The sequence below is a fragment of the Danio rerio genome, chromosome 12 (assembly GCF_049306965.1).
Source record: "Danio rerio strain Tuebingen ecotype United States chromosome 12, GRCz12tu, whole genome shotgun sequence".
Lineage (NCBI taxonomy): Eukaryota > Metazoa > Chordata > Actinopteri > Cypriniformes > Danionidae > Danio > Danio rerio.
The window spans coordinates 26,315,415-26,339,015 of NC_133187.1; the positions used below are offsets into that span (position 1 = coordinate 26,315,415).

At 32.9% G+C, this 23,601-nt stretch overlaps 1 protein-coding gene across 47 annotated transcripts in view; it reads left to right on the forward strand.

The window, feature by feature from the left end:
- Positions 1–23,601, forward strand: part of nrxn1a (neurexin 1a) — a 296,707-nt gene that overhangs the window by 196,922 nt on the left and 76,184 nt on the right. For 29 of the 47 annotated variants that reach the window (NM_001080021.2, XM_073917755.1, XM_073917778.1 and 26 more), the window contains 2 exon segments: positions 63–236; positions 11,940–12,059. In NM_001080021.2, the coding sequence (NP_001073490.1) occupies positions 63–236; positions 11,940–12,059 (294 nt within the window). 47 annotated transcript variants of the gene reach the window in all.

Below are 23,601 nucleotides of genomic sequence, written 5' to 3' on the forward strand. Positions count from 1 at the left end.
CCCTTGGTGGTTAAATTGAAAAGGCACTGTCAGTCAGAGCATGAATTTTGCTGCCTTTACAGGTGATCTGTATGTTGGAGGTGTGGCTAAAGATATGTATAAGGACTTGCCAAAGCTGGTGCATTCAAAAGAGGGCTTCCAGGGCTGCCTGGCATCTGTGGACCTGAACGGCCGCTTGCCAGACCTGCAGTCAGACGCACTGTCCACCGCCGGCCAGGTGGAGAGAGGCTGCGAAGGTGAGGAAAACGGTATGAATGGCGCATATATACACCGGGTCGGCTTAGCGCGGTCCTTCAGTCTCCAAAGCCCCGTCTCATCTCATGCACACCTGCTCATCCTTTCTGCTTCCTGTTCTCTTCACTATCTGTTTTGTGTTTTCTTCATGCTGGGCCAATTTTAAGCAGTTTTCAGGCTTCTGTCAAGTGTTCTTTTGCCTCTGCTGGAAATAAATATTAGGGATGAATGGGGGTCAAAAAATCTTACGTTTTTTTAAAGATGTAACTTTGAGGAAGCTGAAAATATGAGAGAAAGGAGATTTGTTACTGCCAGTTTGTTAATGCAGTGTAGTGTTTAGTGATTATATTAATTAAGCCTACTAAAGTAAAGCAAAATCTCAGTTTTTTGTCATTGAAGATCAGAAAGATATTATAAAAGCAAAACATCAGTGGTATTGACGTAATTGAGACTGCTATGAGACGCTAGCAAAAATATGCTACTTTTTCCGTTCTAAAAGATGAATAGAATACATTAAAATGGAATGCAATGCATTTATTATTAAAACGAAAGCCAGTTTAAAAGGGGAATGCTAGAAGAATCATGAGATTCAGTGAACATGCTTATTAAAAGCGATGTTTCAGATGTGTAGCATTACATAAACGGTTTTAATATTGCAGTAGCAAGATTTAAGCTAATTAAGTTACAGTATAATACAAATATTGAGGGGGAGTTTAATGTTTATTTGTTAGATATTTCAAACAAATGCTGCTCATTTGAATGTTCAGCTAGTCAGCAAATCTTGAAAACAAACAAAATCCAAATGCAAATATATTAAACAGCTTTCCAACATGCATAATTATAATAAATGTGAATTGAGCATCTAAACACACACTGATTGTAATGAATCATGTGACACCAAATACTAGAGTAATGAGACTGACAATTCAGCTTTGCCATCTCAGAAATGAATTCTATTTTAAAATATATGAACAAAGAAAACATGCTTATATTCTGTAAATGTAGAGGAAACAAAAGCTGCTGTTTTTTAAAAATATATTGCATATTTTAGCATTAAATACAGGCTAACAGTAACCATAATGCTAAACAAAAACAATTTAGTTACACTACCAGGAACAATTTCAGCAATTTAATATTAAATTATGTGAAAATAAATGTAAATATGCATGTATATATATATATATATATATATATATATATATATATATATATATATATATATATATATATATATATATATATATATATATATACAGTATGTATATATATATATATATATATATATATATATATATATATATATATATATATATATATATAGTGTATAAATAGTGTATATGTATAAATAGTGTATATATATAAATAGTGTATAATTATTAGATTATCCAGTTAAAAAAGAGACAATGAAATGTACTATGAAACAAACCTTTACACATGCATTTAAATATTTATGTTTAGGGTGTGTTTGCACTTGTAGTTCACACTTAGGCCCCGTTTACACTAGTGCGTTTTAGTTTTAAAATGGCGTTGTAGAATGAAAACGATCCGCGTCCACACTCGCGTTTTACCCAGCGTTTCTGAACAGCTCTCCGTCCACACCAAAACGCTGAAAACGCACATCACGTGATCACACACACACTCTCGGGCAAGCGCTCCAGCATTTCTACCCAGATGAGAGCTCTGCTTGTCGGACTGCTCATCAAGCATCTCCCGCTGGATCTAATCTCACTATATTTGCTAAAGGTGATATTTTATTCATGTTGTTGTCTTTATCTAACGACATAGGCCAATTCCCTGACTTTGGTCATTGGAATCTATTAAGTTACTTGTTCACGGGTAACATGTTTTGGTTAAGCGCAAAGATAAGTTAATGATTAATCCAGGTACATTGACTGATCGCTCGTCTTTATTTCCTACAATGTATAAACTTATTGTATGTTATACTTTTATAAGTATCGATTATTAAAACTGATATTCAGCAGAAGAGCGGGTGCGTTTCGTATTTTCAATGAAAATGAAAGGAGGCAGTTGTTATAGGCTCCGTTTTGTTATAAATATCCACACAGTGAAGATGACGCTCATATATGCAGCACGGCGCCTCAACATTTCTGCTGTCTGTTTAGTTGCTAATATTAAAATGAAAATAGGCAGTTCCTTAAATCATGTTTACATTTTATTGTTGAGAAAGTGAAACAACGTAGCCAAGGTGATGTGAATGAAGTTATAAAGTACACTGTTCCCTTTGAAGATTTACCCGTGTCCTCGGTATGTTTTCCATATCAAACTGAGAAGGGGGAGACTGCAGCCTTGATCAAACTTGCGAAGTCTTAACTTAGAAGAAGAGGATGCGAGACTGAACTGTGTGTGGGCTACTTAATATTGAGGAAAAGCCCCAATCAGATAGGCGAATGTTTGCAGCCCCGCCTCCGTTTTCAGATGTCTCCGTCTTTCCCCATCCACACTGAGACGGAGCAGCAGCGTTTTAGAATGAAAACGGCCTTTCCAGCGTTTTCAAAAAGCTACGTTTTCGGCGCTCGAGAACTCCGGCGTAGTGTGGACGGATGGCGTAACCGTAGCAAAACTTATGCGTTTTCAAACTAAAACGCACTAGTGTAAACGGGGCCTTAGTTGGGTAAGTTCACACTTTTAGTACAAACAAAGTCAATTACACATTTAGTCCTGATTTACTTAGCAGGGGGAAAAGTGTGAGCATGTTTTATCAGCTGAAAACTCTTAAGCTTACAACATATATAAAGGAATCAAATGAGTACCACTTATCCCTCAGTCTCACACGTACACACACGAAAGTTTGCTCGATATAGATGCATTTCTGACATTTCTCTTGAACTTTAATAAGATGACTATGATGGAGAAAAGAAAACAAAGTATGCTTGTGCTTTCTGTCTCGTGACATCATGTTCTGTTTTTGGTCCATTAAGATGTATTTGGTCCATGTTTCATTCACTGTTTGTTTCAAACAGACCACACCGTAGTATGTTTAAAAGTGGACCATCTTTTTTAGCTGTCTTGGTCTGCTTGTTTGGTGCACACTAGGATTCAGATGGTAGCAGCTATTCACCTATTCAAATAAACTGCACTAAAACAGCAACTGCACCATTGTTCAGTTTAATAAAAAAACATACCTGCCAAGTATGAATACACCCGTAGAAATCTATTTTAGGATTAGATAATACTGATTACCACAGTAGGGCTGTGCTATATATGTATATTTGTTATTGCAGAGAAGTGCAATGACTTAAATACATTTTATGGACCAAGATAGTGTGCTGCATGGATAAGTTATTTTTGCAAATGTAATCAATCAGATGGGGCCTTTCCTCACCTCTCCTATAAAAAAGAAGATATTTAGAAGAATGGTGAATTTGCTGTTAGCTAAACCTACAGTTAAAAAATAATAGAAATTCTGGGAGACAGGAGAGAAAAATGACAACAGCCAATAAGAAGCATATTTTCCTCCGAGTCATTTTAGTCATTTGTGGTGTTTGAAAGTCTAAATTTTTGTAATAAAACTTTTTGATTCAATTTTTTGAAGATTTAATTAGCTATATTACTGTATGTCTATTACCTGCTTACTTTAGTATGATCATCACAAAAATTCTTATTTTAATTGCTGATAAAATAGTGTTTTATTTTAAACTAGCTATATCATAAGAAATATCGGTAACACTTTACAATAAGGTTCATTTGTTAATGCATTTACTAACATGAACTAATCATAAACAACACATGTACAGCATTTATTAATCATAATTGAACATTTACTAATGCATTATTAACATCCAAGTCTATTCTTGTTAACATTAGCTAATGCACCATGAGTTAACATGAACTAACAATAAACTACTGTATTTTCATTAACTAACATTAACTAGCATGAACAAATACAGTAGTAAATGTATTGTTCATTGTTTGTTCATGTTAGTAAATGCATTAATTAACATTAACTAATGAACCTTATTGTAAAGTGTGACCGAAATATCATTATCTCAACACTCAACAACAAAATTGTTTTAAACCATCATGAGTTTCGTTCTTCTGTTGAAGCTAAAAAGAAGTTAATTGGAGGAATGCTGATTTTTGGCACCTATTTACATTCATAGGTGCCGTTAGGTGAACCTAGAGCTAAAATTAAATAAAAATTATGGAAGACGAGAGAAAAATGAGAGCAGCCAATAAGAATCAGAAGTCTTTTGCGGTGTTTTAAAGTTTAGATTTTTTTTTTCTTTTTTGCTCTACTATATTATATCTATTACCTGTTTATTTTAGTATGATGATCACATAAAAATTCTTATTTTTAATTGCTGATAAAATTGTGTTTCTTAAAATTAGTTATATTGTAAGAAATATCATTATCACAACGCACAACAACAGTATTGTTATAAACCTTTATGAGTTTCTTCTGTTAAAGATAAAAAGAAGATATTTGGAAGAATGCTGATTTTTGGCACCCATTTACATCCATAGATGCTGTTGGGTAAACCTAGAGCTGAAGATAAAAACTAATTCCAGAAGACAAGAGAGATAAACAGTCAATAAGAAACAATAAGACAATATAAAATTCAAAATGTTTTTTTATTACCTTTTTGTTTTAGTATGATTTTATTACATAAATAGAAAAAATATATTTTAAATTTCCTGATAAAATAGTGTTTTTTTTTTAAAGTTGGTTGAATCATAAAAAATATCGTTATCACTCAGCAACAATATTGCATATTGCATATTTTCCCAGTATCATGCAGCCCTACAGAATAGTGTCCTGTTTATTTTTCTTCTCTGTGTCTGTTCCTGACTGACTCTCTCTCATCATCTCTGACTCCACTTCTCTTCTCCCCTGCGTCTCTGTCTGCTTTCTGTATTTCCTTACATTTTGAACCACTTGATTTGTTATAATCACAAACATTCCAGTGCCTCTACTAACATCTTATATTTTTTTGTTTTGTTGTTTCTTTTTCGTTTTGCTGACAAAAGTTGCATTGCTGAAAGCTGACTTGCAAGGTAGATAGTCATATGTGTGTCTTAACCGATGCCCCTCTTCCCCTGACTGTGAGCGTCTGATGTCGTAGATAACGTTTTTGCCCAGCAGCTGGTCTAGTAATTCCATCACCGTAAATACAAGCACCGTCCACACACCTTGTATTTACAACCTCCTGGTCTTAAAATGTCTCCGAGTGTCCTGTGTCATAGTTTTCCCTCACTTTCCTGTCACTTCTCTTTTCATTGGAGCGTACATCTGTTCTGTTGTTAATGGAGGCATGTGTCCCCCTTCCTGTCCTCCAACAGTGACCCACCCCCCCGAACCCACCTACTGCATGAAGTCCAGGGCTTGACGCTTACAAGTTGAAAAGGTTTCAAATTTAGAAGCGCATTAAAATAACGAAGGGGAAAATTGGAATTTTAGTTATTCCTTTCGTAAAACTAATTAAATGGAGAAATTTACAAACAATATAATTCATTAGAATAGAAATTGTGCTACTGTATTGAATAATTATGCAAGAATGTGTGTGTGTTTATATATATATATATATATATGTATGTATCTGTATGTATTGTGTATACATTTACATCTATAGAAAAAATTTAAGAGATGACACGGTTATTTTCAGTTTCACTGGATTTATTTTTAAGTAAAATGTTAATTTTTATACTGTAAAGGTCTGATAACATTAAAAATTGTCATTTGGGACACTTTTTAATTAATAAAAACAAGTCAATGTTATTGCATCACATGTTGATTTCTTAACTTTTCTGAAGTTAAACATTTTGTTAAGTTAAGAATTAAAAAACAGCAAAAAATCAGTCCAGGGCAATCAAAAAAATGTGGAAAATTATATTTGTAAAAATGTATATGGGGAATATGTATATTTGTATATGTATATTTCTCTCTCTCTGACATGTTTTACAGTGTAACAAGCTCTTCCTACAAATTTCATCAGATCAAATCCATGTTCCATTAGTTTAATCGAAAGGCCTTTTTGATGTTAAATTGTGAAGATCTCAAGTTTTTCTCGAAGGGCGTGTCTGTGGTGGACAAAGTTTAGTGTTTTGCAATAGGAAGGAAGTACTTGTATAACTTAGCCAAACACTGTCCGATCTGCCTGAAAGTTCACAGGCTTAATGAGATTCCTCTCCTAAAGCCATTTATATGCCACTATTGGGTCAATTATAGCGCCACCTGCTGAAAGAAGGAAGTTTGGCATAAATCTGTGATTTTATCAGATTTTTTAAATATTTATCAGCTTAAGTTATTATTGTCTGCTGTTAAACTGTCCTCCTATGGCGACTGAGTGACAGTGAGCCCGGGTGCAAGGTCCCTTTCATCGCATTTTTCGAGTGCCTTAAACTGATTTTTGCTGTTGATTCTGATCAATCCCTAACCCAACGGATTTTGTGAATTCCAAATCGCGCTAAAAACTGCTTGTACTATGTGAAACAGTGCATCATTTTTAATTCGAAATGTGTAGTGCTTATATGCATTTAAAAGAAATGTAAACTTTCATAATAACACAAGGCTGTTCAACAGTACCTGTTTTTCCATTTCACATGTTTAATGTGCTATGGCATAACTAACTATACAATTTAAAAAATTTTAAAATATGCAAATTGTGATTATTGGTTCATTCTAAATTATTAGGGTTGTAGTGAAAATTAGTATTTACAGTGATAAGTTAGGTTAAAAACTTACTAATACCAAATAAATGTAAAACTAATTAGGTATTTTAACATTTAAGGTCAATTTAGCAGTATAGATCACACAATCTTAAAGGCATAATTTACCCAAAAATGAAAATTACCTCATTATTGAAACTCCCTCATGTGGTTTTAAACCTGTATGAGTTTCTTTCTTATGTTGAACACAAAAGAAGATATTTGGAAGAATGCTGATTTCTGGTACCAATTGACTTACATATTTTTTTCCTACTATGGGAGTCAATATGTGCCAGCAACCAACTTTTTTTCTTTTGTTTTCAACAGTAAATAGAAATTCACATGAATGGGTAAAATTATTTAGTAATAGGTTTTGAACAAGTAGAAGTGTGAAAAAAATCAAATCCCAGATAATGAGTATAAGAATATTATCATGTGCAAACTATCTAAAAAATGAATCCGGGGGAAATCATGTTTAATTTGTCATAGCATAACTGACTATACAATTTAAGAATTTTAAAAATGTTTATGCTCAAAAGTGTCTATTGGCTGTGAAACTTTTAAGTTGAACACAAAGGAAGATATTTAGAAGAATGCTGATGTCTGGGACCCATTGACTTCCATTGTAAGAAAACAAATATTATGTAAGTCATTATGTGCCGCAACCAACATTTATTTAAGAATTCTAAATTAGTTTAGTTAGTTCTAAATTGCAAAGAGATGGTAAACATGGTTTAAATGAAAAACTTAGTAATGTCTGATGAAAGCGGTTAGATATTTTAACAATTAAGATCAATTTAGCAGTATAGATCTCCCAAATATGACAATTACCTAATAATTTATTCTCCCTCATGTGGTTTTAAACCTGTATGAGTTTCTTACTTCTGTTGAACACAAAAGAAGATATTTGGAAAAATGCTGATTTCTGGTAACCATCGATTTCCATATTATGAACAAAAAATACTATGGAAGGCAATGCCAGCAACGAACATTTGTTTTTTCAAAATATCTTCTTTTGTGTTCAACAGTAGATAGAATCTAAAATAAATGAATGGGTAAAATAGTTTTGAAATAGATTTTGAACAAGTGAAGTATGAGGGGAAAAAGCAGAACTTTATGTTTTTGGGTGAGCTATGACTGTAAATTTCATAAGAAAGTCTCTGCCACATGCTACTAAATGCATTTTACGCTTTGGACATGTATTTGTAGTTGCAAATGCGAATGAAATGCTCACACTGTCGAACCCTGCAATCTCAACGTCTTCCATTACACACACACAAAAATCAACAGAAATAGTCTGTACCCTTTACACCCCGATAAGGGCCTTAAAACTAGATGGAATTTCCCAAGTGGTTTGGGGATCTCTCCAGCGAGTTGGAAGCCAGATTACTGCGCTCAGATATATAACACTTGCTTTGAGAGAAGCTCGTCGGGGGAGCGAGGCAAACCTCTGTTTCTCTGCCTGAGACTTTAAATGAGTCTCGCTCAGACAGATCAGGTAAGACAGGAGGAGCAGAGTCTCTCTCTCTCTTTTGCTCTCTCTGCCAGACTCGCTTCACTTCCGAGTCAAGTGGCCAAACCGCAAATGTGCGACTGATTGGCCAAATGGCTGAGTGATGGAGAGGAGGGAGCGTTTGAGGGCCAGGGGCCTGTTTTACATGCGGGCTGAAGTAATGAGAGAAATGAGAACAGAAGTGTTTCCGCGGGCTGTAATATGCCTGGCCCGTCGCCCTGTCGCTTCGCTTCTGTAGACCGAACATAAAATGAGCTGTTCCAGACGGCCCCCATTTATCTTACAACCCCGAGTCCCCAGGGAGTGCTGCTGCTTTAAACCCACCTCAGCAATACTAGGAGCAGATGTTATTATCACACGGGGGCCGCTATTATTACTGCAGCCAATACACTGCGCATTACCGCCAATGCTACTCTGTCTCACAGCCGCTGGTGCAGTGCTTGGATTGCACTTTAAAATCAAGTCGCCTGTTCACGTTTAATGTCTTTGTGAGTAATGAGATCGATTAAAGGCACACGTTGTAATTTTGTTTTTAATCTGGTTAAAAGTTTGAAACTTAATGAAATGAATAGTAAAATCGTGTACACTCACATGAGACAAAAAACTCCAGTTGAATTAGTCTTGATGATTTATTTTACATGCGATATGTTAAATTGAATCGCTTCCTGTTATTACCTTCCTTCTGAAATTAGGGTGTCCACGGGGTTTTGAAATGTTTTAAAATTCTAAAACCAAATTTTAGGCCTTAAAAAAAATCTTAAATTCACTGAAATATTGTCTTGTAGGTCTTAAATCCTGTTAAACTGGTCTTAATTTTCCATGGTTTATGTAAAGCTAGCCAATAAGTCCAACACACGTATCCAATTACCAACAAATACATCTCAATAATAATTAATAGGATTCTTATTTTTACCCACCTTTTCATGATCTTGTCAGTTCTAAATGCTTAAAGTTTCAAATTCATCATACGTTCTCGTTTTATCCCTAAAAATTCAGTTACCAATTTCTTTAGCTCAAACATTAATTAAACTTGTGCTAGCAACAACATTGGTGAGAATGTCTGAATTGATAAACTGTACATTTTTAATTAATGTATCTGCCAAAAGTGTAAAATGTAAGGCCATGTCCACACTGAAAGGTTTAGCATAACTCTATTACATCACAGTTTAGTTTTTTTTTTTTTTTTTTAAGTTTTTTTTAAAAACAACTAGGGTCAGCTTTAGTTAAAAAATGTTGCTAAGAAATAACTAATTATTATAGTTTTTTGATGGTTCAAGTACCTTTTTTTCTCCTAGGCAATTAAAACAATTCTTAGCTTTTAGCCCTATAAATCTGAAATTTGATTCCTCATGGTCGTAAAAAGGTCTTACAAGTCTTACATTTGACTTGGTGAAACCCTGAAAATATGTTTAAATGTTTGTATTCCTGCAATGAGTTGTACTTGCTTTTTTGTACAATGCAACAATTTCGTTTATGAATTTGGGGTCATATTTTTCTACAGTGGCTGTAAAGCTCTGTATATGTACACTGAAAAAATGATTTATTGGTTTTACTAATTTTTTTTAAGGTAACTGGTTGTAAGCAATGTATATTGGCTGAATTTAAACAAATTAAATTGAATATCACTAAATTTAATTTGCTTAAATTCAACCAATGTACAATTTACAACTAGTTACCTTAAAAATGTAGTACCGCAAACAGTATAATACAGTAAATGCAAAATATAGGTGCAAGCAGCACTTAAGGAATATTTGTATAAATTAAATGGCTTAAATGGCTAATACAATCCATACCAATATGATTTAATGGTTTAATCACTTTCACCACATGATCAATAGGTGGCACTGTTAACAAATATATGATTTATAAAGCCTTCAAAAGAATGGTTTGACTTGACTTCAATTCCTTTTTTTTTTTTTTTTTTTTTGTCAGCATGGCCTAAAGATGGTCTAGTTTGGTTTTTTGTGAAACAATCTCGGAGGAGTTTATAATATAATAAGATTTTCGAAAAACTTTAAATTGGCAGAAAAAGATTCATGATGAAAAATTATGCCAATGAATGCAACCAAATCCAAGGAGCCAGGAAATCTGAATAAGACAAAATCTCAGGGTTCAAAAGTTATTAGCATAAAGATGAGTGCAAATTTGGACAGGTGGTGGCACTAGACATTTTGAGCTAGAGACTCCAGATTTGCTGTGGTTAATATGCAGGCTGTGCTCGATCTGTGTGCCAAATTTCATTACTTTGCCAAGAGCGAACTGTAGACTCAAAGCAGAGGAAGATCAAAGTCCCTTGTAAATATAATATTAAGCAATAATATTTTTTCAATGAGAACAATAAAATAATATCATATGTATTGTACTGTTTTATTATGTAAATGCAACTTTTGTCAGCATGAAAGAATTAATATATATATATCCTTAAAATAGTTCACCCAAAAATGAAAATTGTTTCAGCATTTACTCATCCTCCACCTCTTCCAAACCTGTTTCAGTTTCTTTCTTCTGTTGAATACAAGGAATGATATTTTGAGGAATGCTTGGAAAAGCCAACCTTTGTCTTCCATAGTATTTTGTTGTTGTTGTTGTTCCAATAATTTTTTTTTTTTTTTTCCAAAATTCAGAATAGCTTGTCTTGTGTTCAACAATAGAAATGAATTCATTCAAGTTTACAACCACTTAAGGTTGTGTAAATGATTATGGCATGTTCATTTTTGGTGAACTATCCTATTAAATTATTATTACAGTATGTACAAAGCGGTACTTCAAATGAGTTAAACATACAGTAGCATTCATAAAAGGAAAATTGTGCTGCCAATTTACGCTATGCTATCATATTTGTAAATGGCAGGAAGCAGACGGAGCTGAGGTCATATATCGTTGCCAAGATGCTCAACAGAATGAGTCAAGTTTGTATTTATACTACTACACATATGCATAATTATAGAATAACTTGAACGCATTTATTCAAATCCGCATCATACTCAGAACATGATTTTGGATTCAGTCTTATTTATAGGTATAGCAAAAAACTAAACAAAAAAAGTCCCCTAAATGTATCTTAAAAGTCTTGTAGTTTTGTACAGGTCTTTATTCAGTGATATTTAGGGCTATCATTTATCAAGATAACGGCATAACATAAGCTAAAATAAGCACTCTTGTAAGGATTTATGTAATCACAATGGGAAAAGAAAATAGAGACGCTGTTTTTCTTTTACAGAAAATTTGAACACAACAGCATTATTGTTTTTTTTCTCATTATTTTCTTAGCCCAATTCAAGTCCCTAAAGACTGCCTAAGAAAGATTAATATGTCATTAAAACGAGATTTGGTCCTCACTGCTACTAGATGAGGAGTGAGCAGATGGGACTGTTCTGTGTGGCTGTTTTTGCTGCAGTAAAAAAACACACTATTCACTAGTTTGGATGTAATGTCGTAAAGGCCCTGTAAATTTACACACCCTTCTCTTTCTCTTTTTCCCTCTGTCTGTTTGTTTGTCCCTGCGCTCTATCATCGCTGTCCTCAGGCCCCAGCACTACCTGTCAGGAGGACTCCTGCTCCAATCAGGGCGTGTGTCTGCAGCAGTGGGAGGGGTTTAGTTGCGACTGCAGCATGACATCATATGGAGGGCCACTCTGCAATGACCGTGAGTCTATCACCTCTTTTGCTTTTCAGTTACTGTAGGGAAAACAAACACACACAATGCGCTGATCCAGAACCATCCAAATTGGTTTGTCAGTGGATGAGTGTGTTTGCGCTGCTGCTATGTTTGCTCTTGATGGTATTCCTGAAACGTCAGTGTGGTGACTATTGTGGCTGTAAGTGTGCAAATGGTTAAGCTAATTTTTGTAAACATCATGTGCTATATATTTGTGATAAAATGGATGCATAACATATGGCCTTTTAAATTAGATTTTAAGATGATTTGATTTGGTTTTAAGATGGAGTCATTAAGATTTAGTTGAAGAAGCTTTGGTGTGCCCTTTAAATCTAATTTACAAAAGTGAATTCATATACATAAGCATACACATTTTGAAGTCAAGTGTATGTGTTAGTGTCTTAACAATACATTTTGTGACTACAAAATGTTAAAGTGCAGTTTCATAGAAATAATATTGATGGGATCAGATATATTTATGTAAAAAATAGGTAGAAACAATGTGCTTATTCTGACCTCCTTAAAATATATGAGAAGGATCTTTTTATTATAAATTATTTCATTACATGTGACCCTGGACCAAACTTTTTTTTTCTAAAGTATCATAGAAATAATGTTAATGGGATCAAATGTATTTATGTAAAAAAATAGGTCGAACTTATTGACCTGTACTCCTTAAAATATATTAAAAGGATATTTTTGTAATGAATTATTTCATTACATGTGACCCTGGGCCACACTTTTTTCTGTTAAATTATCATAGAAATAATAGAAATACTGTCAATCAAGTCAGAAATATTTATATAAAAACCTAGGTTAAAACTATGTGCTTATTCCGACCTGTACTCTTTACAATATATAAGAAGGATCTTTTTATAATAAATGATTTCATTACATGTGACCCTGGACCACATGTTTGTTTTCAATTGAGATTTATACATTATCTGATATCTTAATAAATACATTTTTATTCATGTTAATTTGTTAGGTGAAGACAATGTTTGTCCAAGATGAATAAACTAGATCAACTGAACTAAAGCAAACTGGAATCTGAGGGTTCAAAACTAATGAAATACAGAGAAAATTGCCTTTAAATTTATATGCCTTTAAGGTTAATAGCTTAGCAGTTCATTTTGCTAATAAAAACATAGCATTTTAATATATTTACAATAGGAAATTTACTAAATATCTTTATGGAATGTGATCTTTGCTTAGAATTTTAATGATTTTTGTCATAAACTAAAATCCATCATTTTGACCTATACAATATATTTTTTTTAAACAACATATGACTGGTTTTGTTGTCCAGGGTCACATATTTTTAAACATTAACAACATCTTGCAGACAAGGGGGTAAAACACTCTGATCCAGAATAGCCATGGGCCGGTTTAAGATTGTGACGGTATGATAACCTTGAATAAAAATATCACGGTTTCAAGGTATTTGATTACTGCTCAAAAAATATGCTGTTTTTAAATTTCTGGGTAAAAAACAACATCTTTTTTCTGCTTTGAACACAATATATTTTGAGACACATTTTACATATTTTGGTAAGGCTAAATAATTCAAATGAATCATTGACTTCTGCTCTTTTTATTCGTTTCAAAAACACTGATTTCTTTACTATTTTTGGATCTTTGGATATTCAGCCTGAGATACTTTTGTCAAAAAAAAAAACATACATATACTATAGGAAAGGTATAACAGTTTTAAAACCTTGGCTTTTCCAAACCGTGGTATTGAAGACGGTTATCGTCCCATGCCTAATCCAGAACCACCCAAACTGGTTTGTCAGTGGATGAGAAATCTTAAGCTGCCATTATTTTTGATATTCCTTACACTTTAGTAAGTGTTATGACCATTGAAAATGGTGTTGAATATATAAATGACTGAGGCTAATTCATATTGAAACATCATGCTCTACGCTTTGCTATTCAAACACTGAGAACAAAAAGATATGAGTTAACGTGGATGCATCAGATGTGAGATGTCACATTGAATTAAAATGGACTCTCTGTGACCCTAGTGGCTATTTTCAGAACAGAATGCTGGCATACTGTGTTCTGCCGACTGCACAGAATACGCCACATGCTCCCCGCTGTTTTTAAAAATAGCACCTGCGCAACAGAATTTGTACTAATTCTGAATAATAAGCATTTTTGAAAGTAGTACGCTACTTTGTTGTCACTTGATTAATTAGGAGAGTGAAGTCTAAAGTATCTCTCAAAAAAATGTTTTTGCAAATAGAAAATGGTTGTTTTGTTAAAAATGGTTCCCTTGAATTTCATTTTAGGTTAAAACTCATCAATGTCAAATAGACTTATTTAGATAAAGAAAACCCATATAGCATGGTCTAAATACATCATGGTCCAAAAAAATTTGGTGTCTGCATTCAATTAATTTATAACAGAGTGATATTATATACAGTTAAAGGCAAAATGAGCTCTTTAGTGAAATTTCAATTTTCCAAGTGATGTTTAATATAACAAGGACATTATTCACTGTGTCTCCTATTATATTTATCTTCTGGATAAAATTTATTTATTTTAGTTCGGTTCAAGTAAAAATTAATAAATAAAATACATATAAAATGGAAAAAAAGTCAATATTATTTGCCCCTTAAGATTTTTTAAACACTGTTGTGTCATGCTATGACTTGCTTAATTAACCTAATTAACTTGCCTATATAACCTACTGTACTGTAGTTAAGCCTTTAATTTGCACTTTAACATGAATAATAATAGTTTTATGCAAAACAACTTGTGCAACTAATGCAAAATATGTACTGTCATAGCAAAGACAAAATAAATTAGTTATTAGAAATTAGTTATTAAATGTTAATTAATGTGTCAAATCATTTTTGCTTAACATCACTTGAGAAATATTTGAAAAAGGAAAAAACATTTCACAGGAGAGCTAAAAATTTTGTCTTTAACTGTACATAGAAAGCAAAAAGTAAAAAAGTAAAGCATAAAAGTAAGGTGTCTGCTTTAGTGTCTGATTCAAATAAGCTCAAATAAATGTTACAAGTACAGTATGCAAATTACAATGTCCTGTTATAAGTAACTGTGACAGATATGTTTATGTAATATTAAAATAACCTGCTTACTCTGAATTTCACTTAATTAGAATATATAGAAGAATACCTAATTGTGCTGTACTACATTTTATTATATTTTTAAATGATTGTAAAATGTGTGCCTAAAAATGAGCAAAAAACACAAAATAAGTCTACATTAAATCTCTTTAAACGATTCTTGTTCCAAATGTTTTAAAAAATAAAAAAGATTTATTTATTTAAGCTGTATTGTATTGTTTCACTGAATTGTATTGTATTGTATTGTTTCACTGAATTAAATTTTAGTGGGTGTTTTCTGCAAATCATGATAAAAATGTGCAATTTTTATTTGCTGCTTAAATCAGCTATTTAACAGCTTTATCTGTTACACTGTGCTGTTTTGGGGGAAAAATTTTATACACTAATCTAATTGGTCAATTCTTAAAATTTATTTGATTGAAGTGAGAATATATCAATGGTAAAAAATGAAATTAAATCACTAAAAACTTTTCATATTGATTTATTTTTGAAGATGCAACATGGAGATTGTGACAATGTAGGTACTCCTTACTTAAAATATTTATAACATATTGCCAACTGATTAGAATAATGTACAGTAAACACTGTGTACTCTACAGCTAGGCATTCACTAAATAAATAATAAGCTAGTAATCCGTTCTGAATACAGTCATCATTCTTACTGCATCCATAACAGTGCAGTTTTGTGCTACACCACTAGAGGGGGTCAGTAGACAGTGCGTTGTCGGAGATCTGCACCATGCACCTTAAACATCACATCATACTGCACTGCAAAAAAAAATAGCCTGTTTCCTATAGAAATCCATTCTATTTTGCATAAGTGAATTCCGAATGTCTGGGTTTGAAATAATGAGCAGTACCCCCAAATAGAGCATTGACTGAATTTGGTGTGAAAAGCGCTGCTGCTTGTTGCCCGTGAAAGTGCTGAGTGCCAGGAATCTGAAAGTCCTTGAGATGGTTTACGGAGAAGATCTATTACAGGCTCAAGCCATGCACAGCTAATCCATTCTGCGGGTTTGCCAAACTGATAAGAGTCCGCCTTTGTTCAGAGGAAGAAACCACATAGACGGGTTGCATTACATCATCCGCATCCCCACACCTCGCTGGAATCCTTTCAATGTGTGTGTTTAGATGAGAACGGCTGGCCGAGATACCATCGCTTTTTTGCTATCTAATTAGAATTAGAAAGAGAAACACATTTTTCCAGCCTTTTTTTCTTCTCTACTCATATCTACAGTGATATTGAGATCGATAAATGTAATAAATTCCTGGATTTACACCATTCACCTACGCGATTGTATGCAAGCTTGAATGGTGAATTATTATTGAGCAAATTCATCTTTTGCTTTGTGCTTATTTGAAGAGAGTGTGAAATGTGCACACAATATTAATGTTCTTGCATGGTCAAATACTCATCGTGCATGGACCAAAACCGATTTAGGCATGTAATTTTTAGAGCTGAGCAATGATTAGTTCTGGTAATGCAATAGAAAAGTTTGTATTTACATAATATATGTTTGTGTGAATTGTATATATTTGTTATGTGTATATATAAATACACACGTGGGCAAATATTTGACAAGATGATTATATATATATTTCACCAGATGACTTGATTTATCTCTATTTGGAAAGAATTAGTCATTTTAGATTGATTGGGATTATTCTATAGAGAAGTGCATCTGAATAAAAATATATAATAAAATATAATAATAATATATAATAATAATAATATCAATAATATATAATAAACCATCTAAAACCGTCTAAATCAATACAATAGTACAAAAATACAGTTAAATTAAGCAATGTTTATCAGTCTAACAGTATTTAGGTACAGTGGTAATACTAAAAATAATAATAATAATAATAATAATAATAATTGTATTATTTAATTATAATCTTTATTTTACCAGGCAAAGCACAATGAGCTTAAATATCTCTTTTACAAGAGTGTCCTGGCCAAGCTTAGGCGGTAAATAGTTAACATGGGTTTGATAAACAAACAAACACAAAAAACTCGCTGTAATAAAATTCCCAGAATTTCACAACATTTTACTTTAATTTTTCACAGTAAATTGCATAAGCGTCACAAGCGTCAGGATTTAACTGTTAAATTTTATGTATTCAGAATTGTATTGTGAAATGAAGCCAGGCATCATGCTTACAGTAAATTACTGTAAAATGGCTTTATCTTTTGCATGTTAGTTTTAGGAATGCAAACACTATTAATATTCTATTTAACATAGAAATGAATGCACATTAACATTTATGCTAGTACAGGCTTTTTTATATTTAGAAATATGTACAGAATTAAAGTTATTATGAAGTACCTCACGGGAATTTACAACCATTACCTTATTGTGAAAGTAATGCAATTATTAGCCAGTAATTTACTGTAAATATTTTTCAGTGCAGGTGACATCATTCATCCATCAAAACAAACATACTATGACAGTTAAAAACTATTCAGAACATCTACAAGCCAATGTTTCAAACTCCAAATTATTTAAAATATTTTTAAAAGTATGTAGTTGAACCAACTCCTTAAAACGCAACTTTGTTTGGAGGTTATTCCATGGAAAAGGTGCTGCATTTTTAAAAGTCTTTTTATAAGGCTTTTAAAATAATTCAATAAAATTAATAATTATTATTGCTACAAACAGTACAGTTCCTTATTTAAGATCATTATACAGTCACAGGGCTCAAAACAAATATATAATATAATAATACGATTTTGTCAGCATTGCATATTCTGCGATATGACTATTGTGAAAGATCACATTGCAATATCAATGCTGAAACGATATATTGTGAACCCCATTTATACAGTGCTCAGCATATGAGTACACCCCCACAAATCTCTCTTTAAAATAATATTTTCTATAGGATGTTTTACAATATTATATTTGTTCATATACATTATGTTATTCAGTACTGAAGCCAAATCTGGAGCTTATCTAACAAAATAACTTACAATAATGGTTCAAAAATTAGTACACCCAATATATGTTACCTTTATTCACTGAGAAATGGATAAAAATATTCATTTTCAAAATGAAGTGTGCTCATTTATGCTCAGTGTGCACTGGAAATACTTTTATTTTTATGTAAATGTAATGTCCTCAAACTTTAAATAGGCTAGGTTGTGTAGCAAGCCAGACTACTGTTATCCTATTAAACTTATCATTAGGCGTGTGTGTTTGTGCCTTTTGTGTATTTATATAAAACAATGAATATACACAACACACAAACATATGTTATGTAAAAAAATTCTTTTATTTTATATGCAATTATTTATGATTAATTGTATTTTTTAAACAATTATGAATGAAAATGAAAGCAATTAATTCAAAGAATATCTGTTTTCTTTAAATAATAAGGCATTTAAAAGAATGATGAGTATTTTATGGGTCTTTTATATTTACTAAAAACATGGCATTTGTTTTTTCAAATATTTGACATATAGAAATTTATATCATAAAGGTAAGGACCAACATAAATTGCTACTGTTAGATGAAGAACATACAGTTGAAGTCAGAATTATTAGCCCCCCTTTGAGTTTTTTTTATTTTTTTTTATTTTTTTTTTCAAATACTTCCCAAATTATGTTTAACAGAGCAAGGAAATTTTTACACTATGTCTGATAATACTTTTTCTTCTGGGGTAAGTCTTATTTGTTTTATTTTGACTAAAATAAAAGCAGTTTTTATTTTTTTTAAATAACATTTTAAGGTCAAAATTATAAGCCCTTTAAGCTATTTATTTTTTTCGATAGTCTACAGAACAAATCATCATAATACAATAACTTGCCTAATTACCCTAACCAGCCTAGTTAACCTAATTAACCCAGTTAAGCCTTTAAATTTCTCCTTAAGCTGTATAGAAGTGTCTTGAAAAGTATCTAGTAAAATATTGGGTACTGTCATCATGGCAAAGATGAAATGAATCAGTTATTAGAAATGAGTTATTAAAACTATTATGTTTAGAAATGTGTTCAGAAAATCTGCTCTTCGTTTAACAGAAATTGGGGAAAAAATAAACAGGGGGGCTAATAATTCAGGGGGGCTAATAATTTTGACTTCAACTTTATGTAGAAAAGCTGAACAAAAAACAGACAAGCTAAATTTATAATATTTATTGGGGTTGTTATTGTTGTTGATGTCATTATTATAACTATAATTGTTGTATTATTTTTTTTAGAGATAATGAAATAATGGACTGGATTTTTGTTTTGTTTTTTTACAGATAATGGCCAAATTAATTATATTTGTTGTTGTTGTTGTTGTTGTTTAATTTTATTTAATTAAATAATGCCTTGGACAAAATAAGGTAAAAATCCAATCACGACATTACATGATAACAAAAGTATGAAAATTGTTTTATAATTACTTCTTAATATTTAGCAAAAGGATTCTAAAACTGAAATCTTCTTTCTACTGTGCTTGTATTTGTGTGAGGAGGAACGGCGTAGGATATGTGCACACAATATTAATGTTCCTGCATGGTCATATGCCCATGCGCGGGCACACACAGGCTTATTTAGATGTGAAGAAGCCCAGTGATCATCAGGCCGTGAAGGCAGTGCAAAGAGAAAGAAGCTTTGTCTGAGCATAGAGGCTGAAAGTAAAGCCTGGGTTTGAGGCTGGGTTTAACCCATGGAAGAACATGAACACATCATTCCACCTAAAGGCCTGCACAACACACACTGATCAATACACAGATCCCTGCAGGAGAGAGTGTCCAGAATTAACTCTTGTAGACACCAAATATGATTAAAAATGGACAACCAGAGACACTGTTTGCACTGTTTGTATAGTGCTCAGCATAATTGAGCCACCCAATTTTGAAAATGAATATTTTTATCCATTTCTCAGTGAATTTAGGCAATGTATTTTGGTGAATTTAAACAAAACAGATATGTTTACTAAAATAATATTTTAGTCACCAACATATTTAGAAATTGAAAGATAATGCAATTAAATTTAAGCAAAATATTGAAAATAATAATAATAATAATAATAAACCTACAAAAATGTCCAATTTGTTTTGCTTTTCTTAATTTTTCGTCTTTGTTATAATTAATAATAATTATTAATTCCTTACATTTATATAGCGCTTTTCTGGGCACTCAAAGCGCTTTACACAGTGGGGGGAATCTCCTCATCTACCACCAGTGTGCAGCATCCACCTGGATGACGCGACGGCAGCCATTTTGCGCCAGACCGCACACTACACACCAGCTGATTGGTGGAGAGGAGACAGTGATGCAGCCAATTGAATATGGGGATGGTTAGGAGGCCATGATGGACAAAGGCCAGTGGGCAGATTTGGCCAGGATGCCGGGGTTAAACCCCTTCTCTTTTCGAAGGACATCCTGGGATTTTTAACGACCACAGAGAGTCGGTACCTCGGTTTAACGTCTCATCCGAAAGACGGCGCTCACTGAGCAGTATAGCGTCCCCGTCACTATACTGGGGCATTAGGACCCACACAGACCGCAGGTTGGGCACCCCCTGCTGGCCTCACTAACACCACTTCCGGCAGCAACCTAGCTTTCCCATGTGGTCTCCCATCCAGGTACTGACCAGGCGCAGCCCTGCTTAGCTTCAGTGGGCGACCATGTGAGAGTTGCAGAGAGCTAGCTGCCGGCCAATTAGTATTTAATATTTTTTTATAACATACATTTAGGTGCACTAGTTTTTGGACCGTTGTCGTAAGTTATTTAGTTACATAAGCTCCAGATTTGGCTTCAGTACTGACTAATCTAATGTATATGCACAAATATTTTATAGCTTCCTATTAACAATTTGAATTTAAAAGATTTGTGAGGGGTGTACTTGTATATGCTAAGCAATGTAAATGTAATATAATGGTATGTTGGATTAACCCTCATATTTAAAATTCTGAAGTTTTCATTTAAACTTCACATTATTCAACTGAAATTATATTTTCATTTAAGTATATCTGATCCGCAACTTATTAATGATTGTTTTATTGCATTTTAACGTCTTAACATGTTTAACTGCATATTATTATTATTATTATTATTATTATTATTATTATTATTATAACATTACGAAATGTACGAGACACGTTTCCAGTATTAACCCTTTGAAATGAATAGAATTTAATAATTTGATTTCTAAATGTTTTTTGCTTGTGATTGCTTAAAAACATAATGTACATTTAAATCCAAACAAAGTTATTTCCTTAAATCTGTTAAAGTTTAAGAAAAAATTATTTTGAGGGACTTTATAGTGTATATTTATATCCTAACAAACAAAGTTCTCTCGTTTTAAGTGTTAAAAGTCTGAAAAAAATACAATTTACTAATTACAAGTTATTAAAGTAATTACTAATCACTTTAATTTAATTTTCATATTAACAAATGTATGAATATTGTTATTAATAGTTCATATTTTATTAAAACAAACAAATATAAATTATTAAAAGAATTTTGCAGTTTTTTTTTTATGTTGTTGTTTTGTTTTTTACTGGGATGGAATCCAATTATGAGCACTAGTTTGGTCCATTCATCCATTAGACTGATCAAGCATGGACTCTGATTTTCAAATAATACAACAGAAAAAAATGCCAGAAATAGGTTTGTGGAATTAAAACTAATTCACTTGGTGTCAATGCTATTAATGAGGCAGAGCAGAGTTAACAAAAGAAAGACTTACGAGATTAAAAACTGACCACATCAATAGAGAAAAGCATGAAGAGATAAGGACATACTCACGTGAGACATGATATTAAATCTGATGAATCTTGCTATTCATGCCGACAACACACCCGTCTGCTTTCTAACCAGACAATATGTATTTAAAGACGTGATTCATTTTTAATTAGCTTCTTGCTTATCGAAGATCTTGTTTCTAATAAACAACACCTCATCGCTTACTGGAGCATCATGGGTGGGGGGTGGGGGGTAGCTGAATCATGCTTTCTGGAGTCAACGAATAGATATAGAAAGGGAGAGGGAAAATTAGAAGAAAATGATTGTGGAGTTCATTATTTTTCACTTCATAAATCTTTCGTTTCTTTTCACACTCAAAAAAAAAATTTCAGATCATAATAAAACACAAAAGCTGCAGCAAAAATAGAGGAAGGAAGAAAAAACGGACTTCTCCACTTATTTCTCCCCTACTGTTTAAAATACTTAAAGCCTTTTTTCCTCCACAGAATGGAAGCACCAGTATTAAAACATGCTCTACTTCCTTTGAATCTGCTTTTGAGGTCAGCTGAAAAAAGAAATGGATTGGCTGAAACATGTGACTGCCAGAGAATAGCAAGTGTCCTGGGCTCAAAGCAACAGCCAGTGTTCACCATTAGGTGGCAGCGTTGCAAACGGAAAACGAAAGCGTTCATGTTTGCAGGCTGGCTTCTCAAATTCTGTTAATATCACAAGGAACAATTAGCTTGCTATGAATACAACAGATTGCTTTTCAAATTGTTTCATAAAACCTCTGGAGCTGTGATATTTCATGTTCAACACTGGGTATTGCTAAAGTCACACTGATAAAATTGTCTTCCAAATAGAGCAGTTTGGGCTCCTGCTGGAGTCTGTCTTGGAGCCCCTGGCGAGGCGGCTCTGATCACCCGGCTTTGTCAACTTTAATTATACAGTGCTAACGATGCTCAAAGCTGAGAGGAGGGAGAAGCAACCATCTCCTTGTGTGAGAGGAGATGACACCAGTGTCACTTTTAGTGCGTCTTTCTTCACACTCCAACTGGAGTCTCTATAGAGAAGCACACCTGCAGACTTCCTCCTTTAACAAACAAGTGCACAAACCCACAACATGGGGCGCACAATGAGTAACTAGAACAGTCACTAAAAATATCACATCGTAATGTGGGCTTCATTTGTCAGTGAAAAACTCACTAATGAACCAGAAATGCATTTGATTCAGGGTTTTGGCTGATGGTAAATCTGCTAATATTGGCTAAGCTATTCTAATTTCTAGTAGACTAGATGGAGTCTTCAACTGGATTAGTCGTCCAATACTAGTTGGTTGTGAACGGTCATAAAAAGCAGGGGTGAAACGAAACTAAATGCTAGCCATAAATCTGTACAAAGCCAATAAATGCAATAAGCCCTCCTAAGCTGGTGTGGCTTCTGTTTTTGTTCGTACATTGAAAGCTAATGGGACTTTCCATTGTTTAATACTTTATTAACTTTAACTGGAGAGACCAAAAAAATCTAATATCTTAAAACATATTTCATGTATAGATCTATCTTTTCTTTTTGATTCCTTTTTTATTAAACTTTTTAATCTTGAAAAAAATTAGAAAACCTCCCACCAAAAAAGAAAGAAGTAAAATAATATAAAAACAGTAATACGGCAATGACTGATACAAAATCAGGATTGAAACATCTGATAGTCTCATACTTAACCAAAATTGTAGTTTTTTTACAGGCACTATTT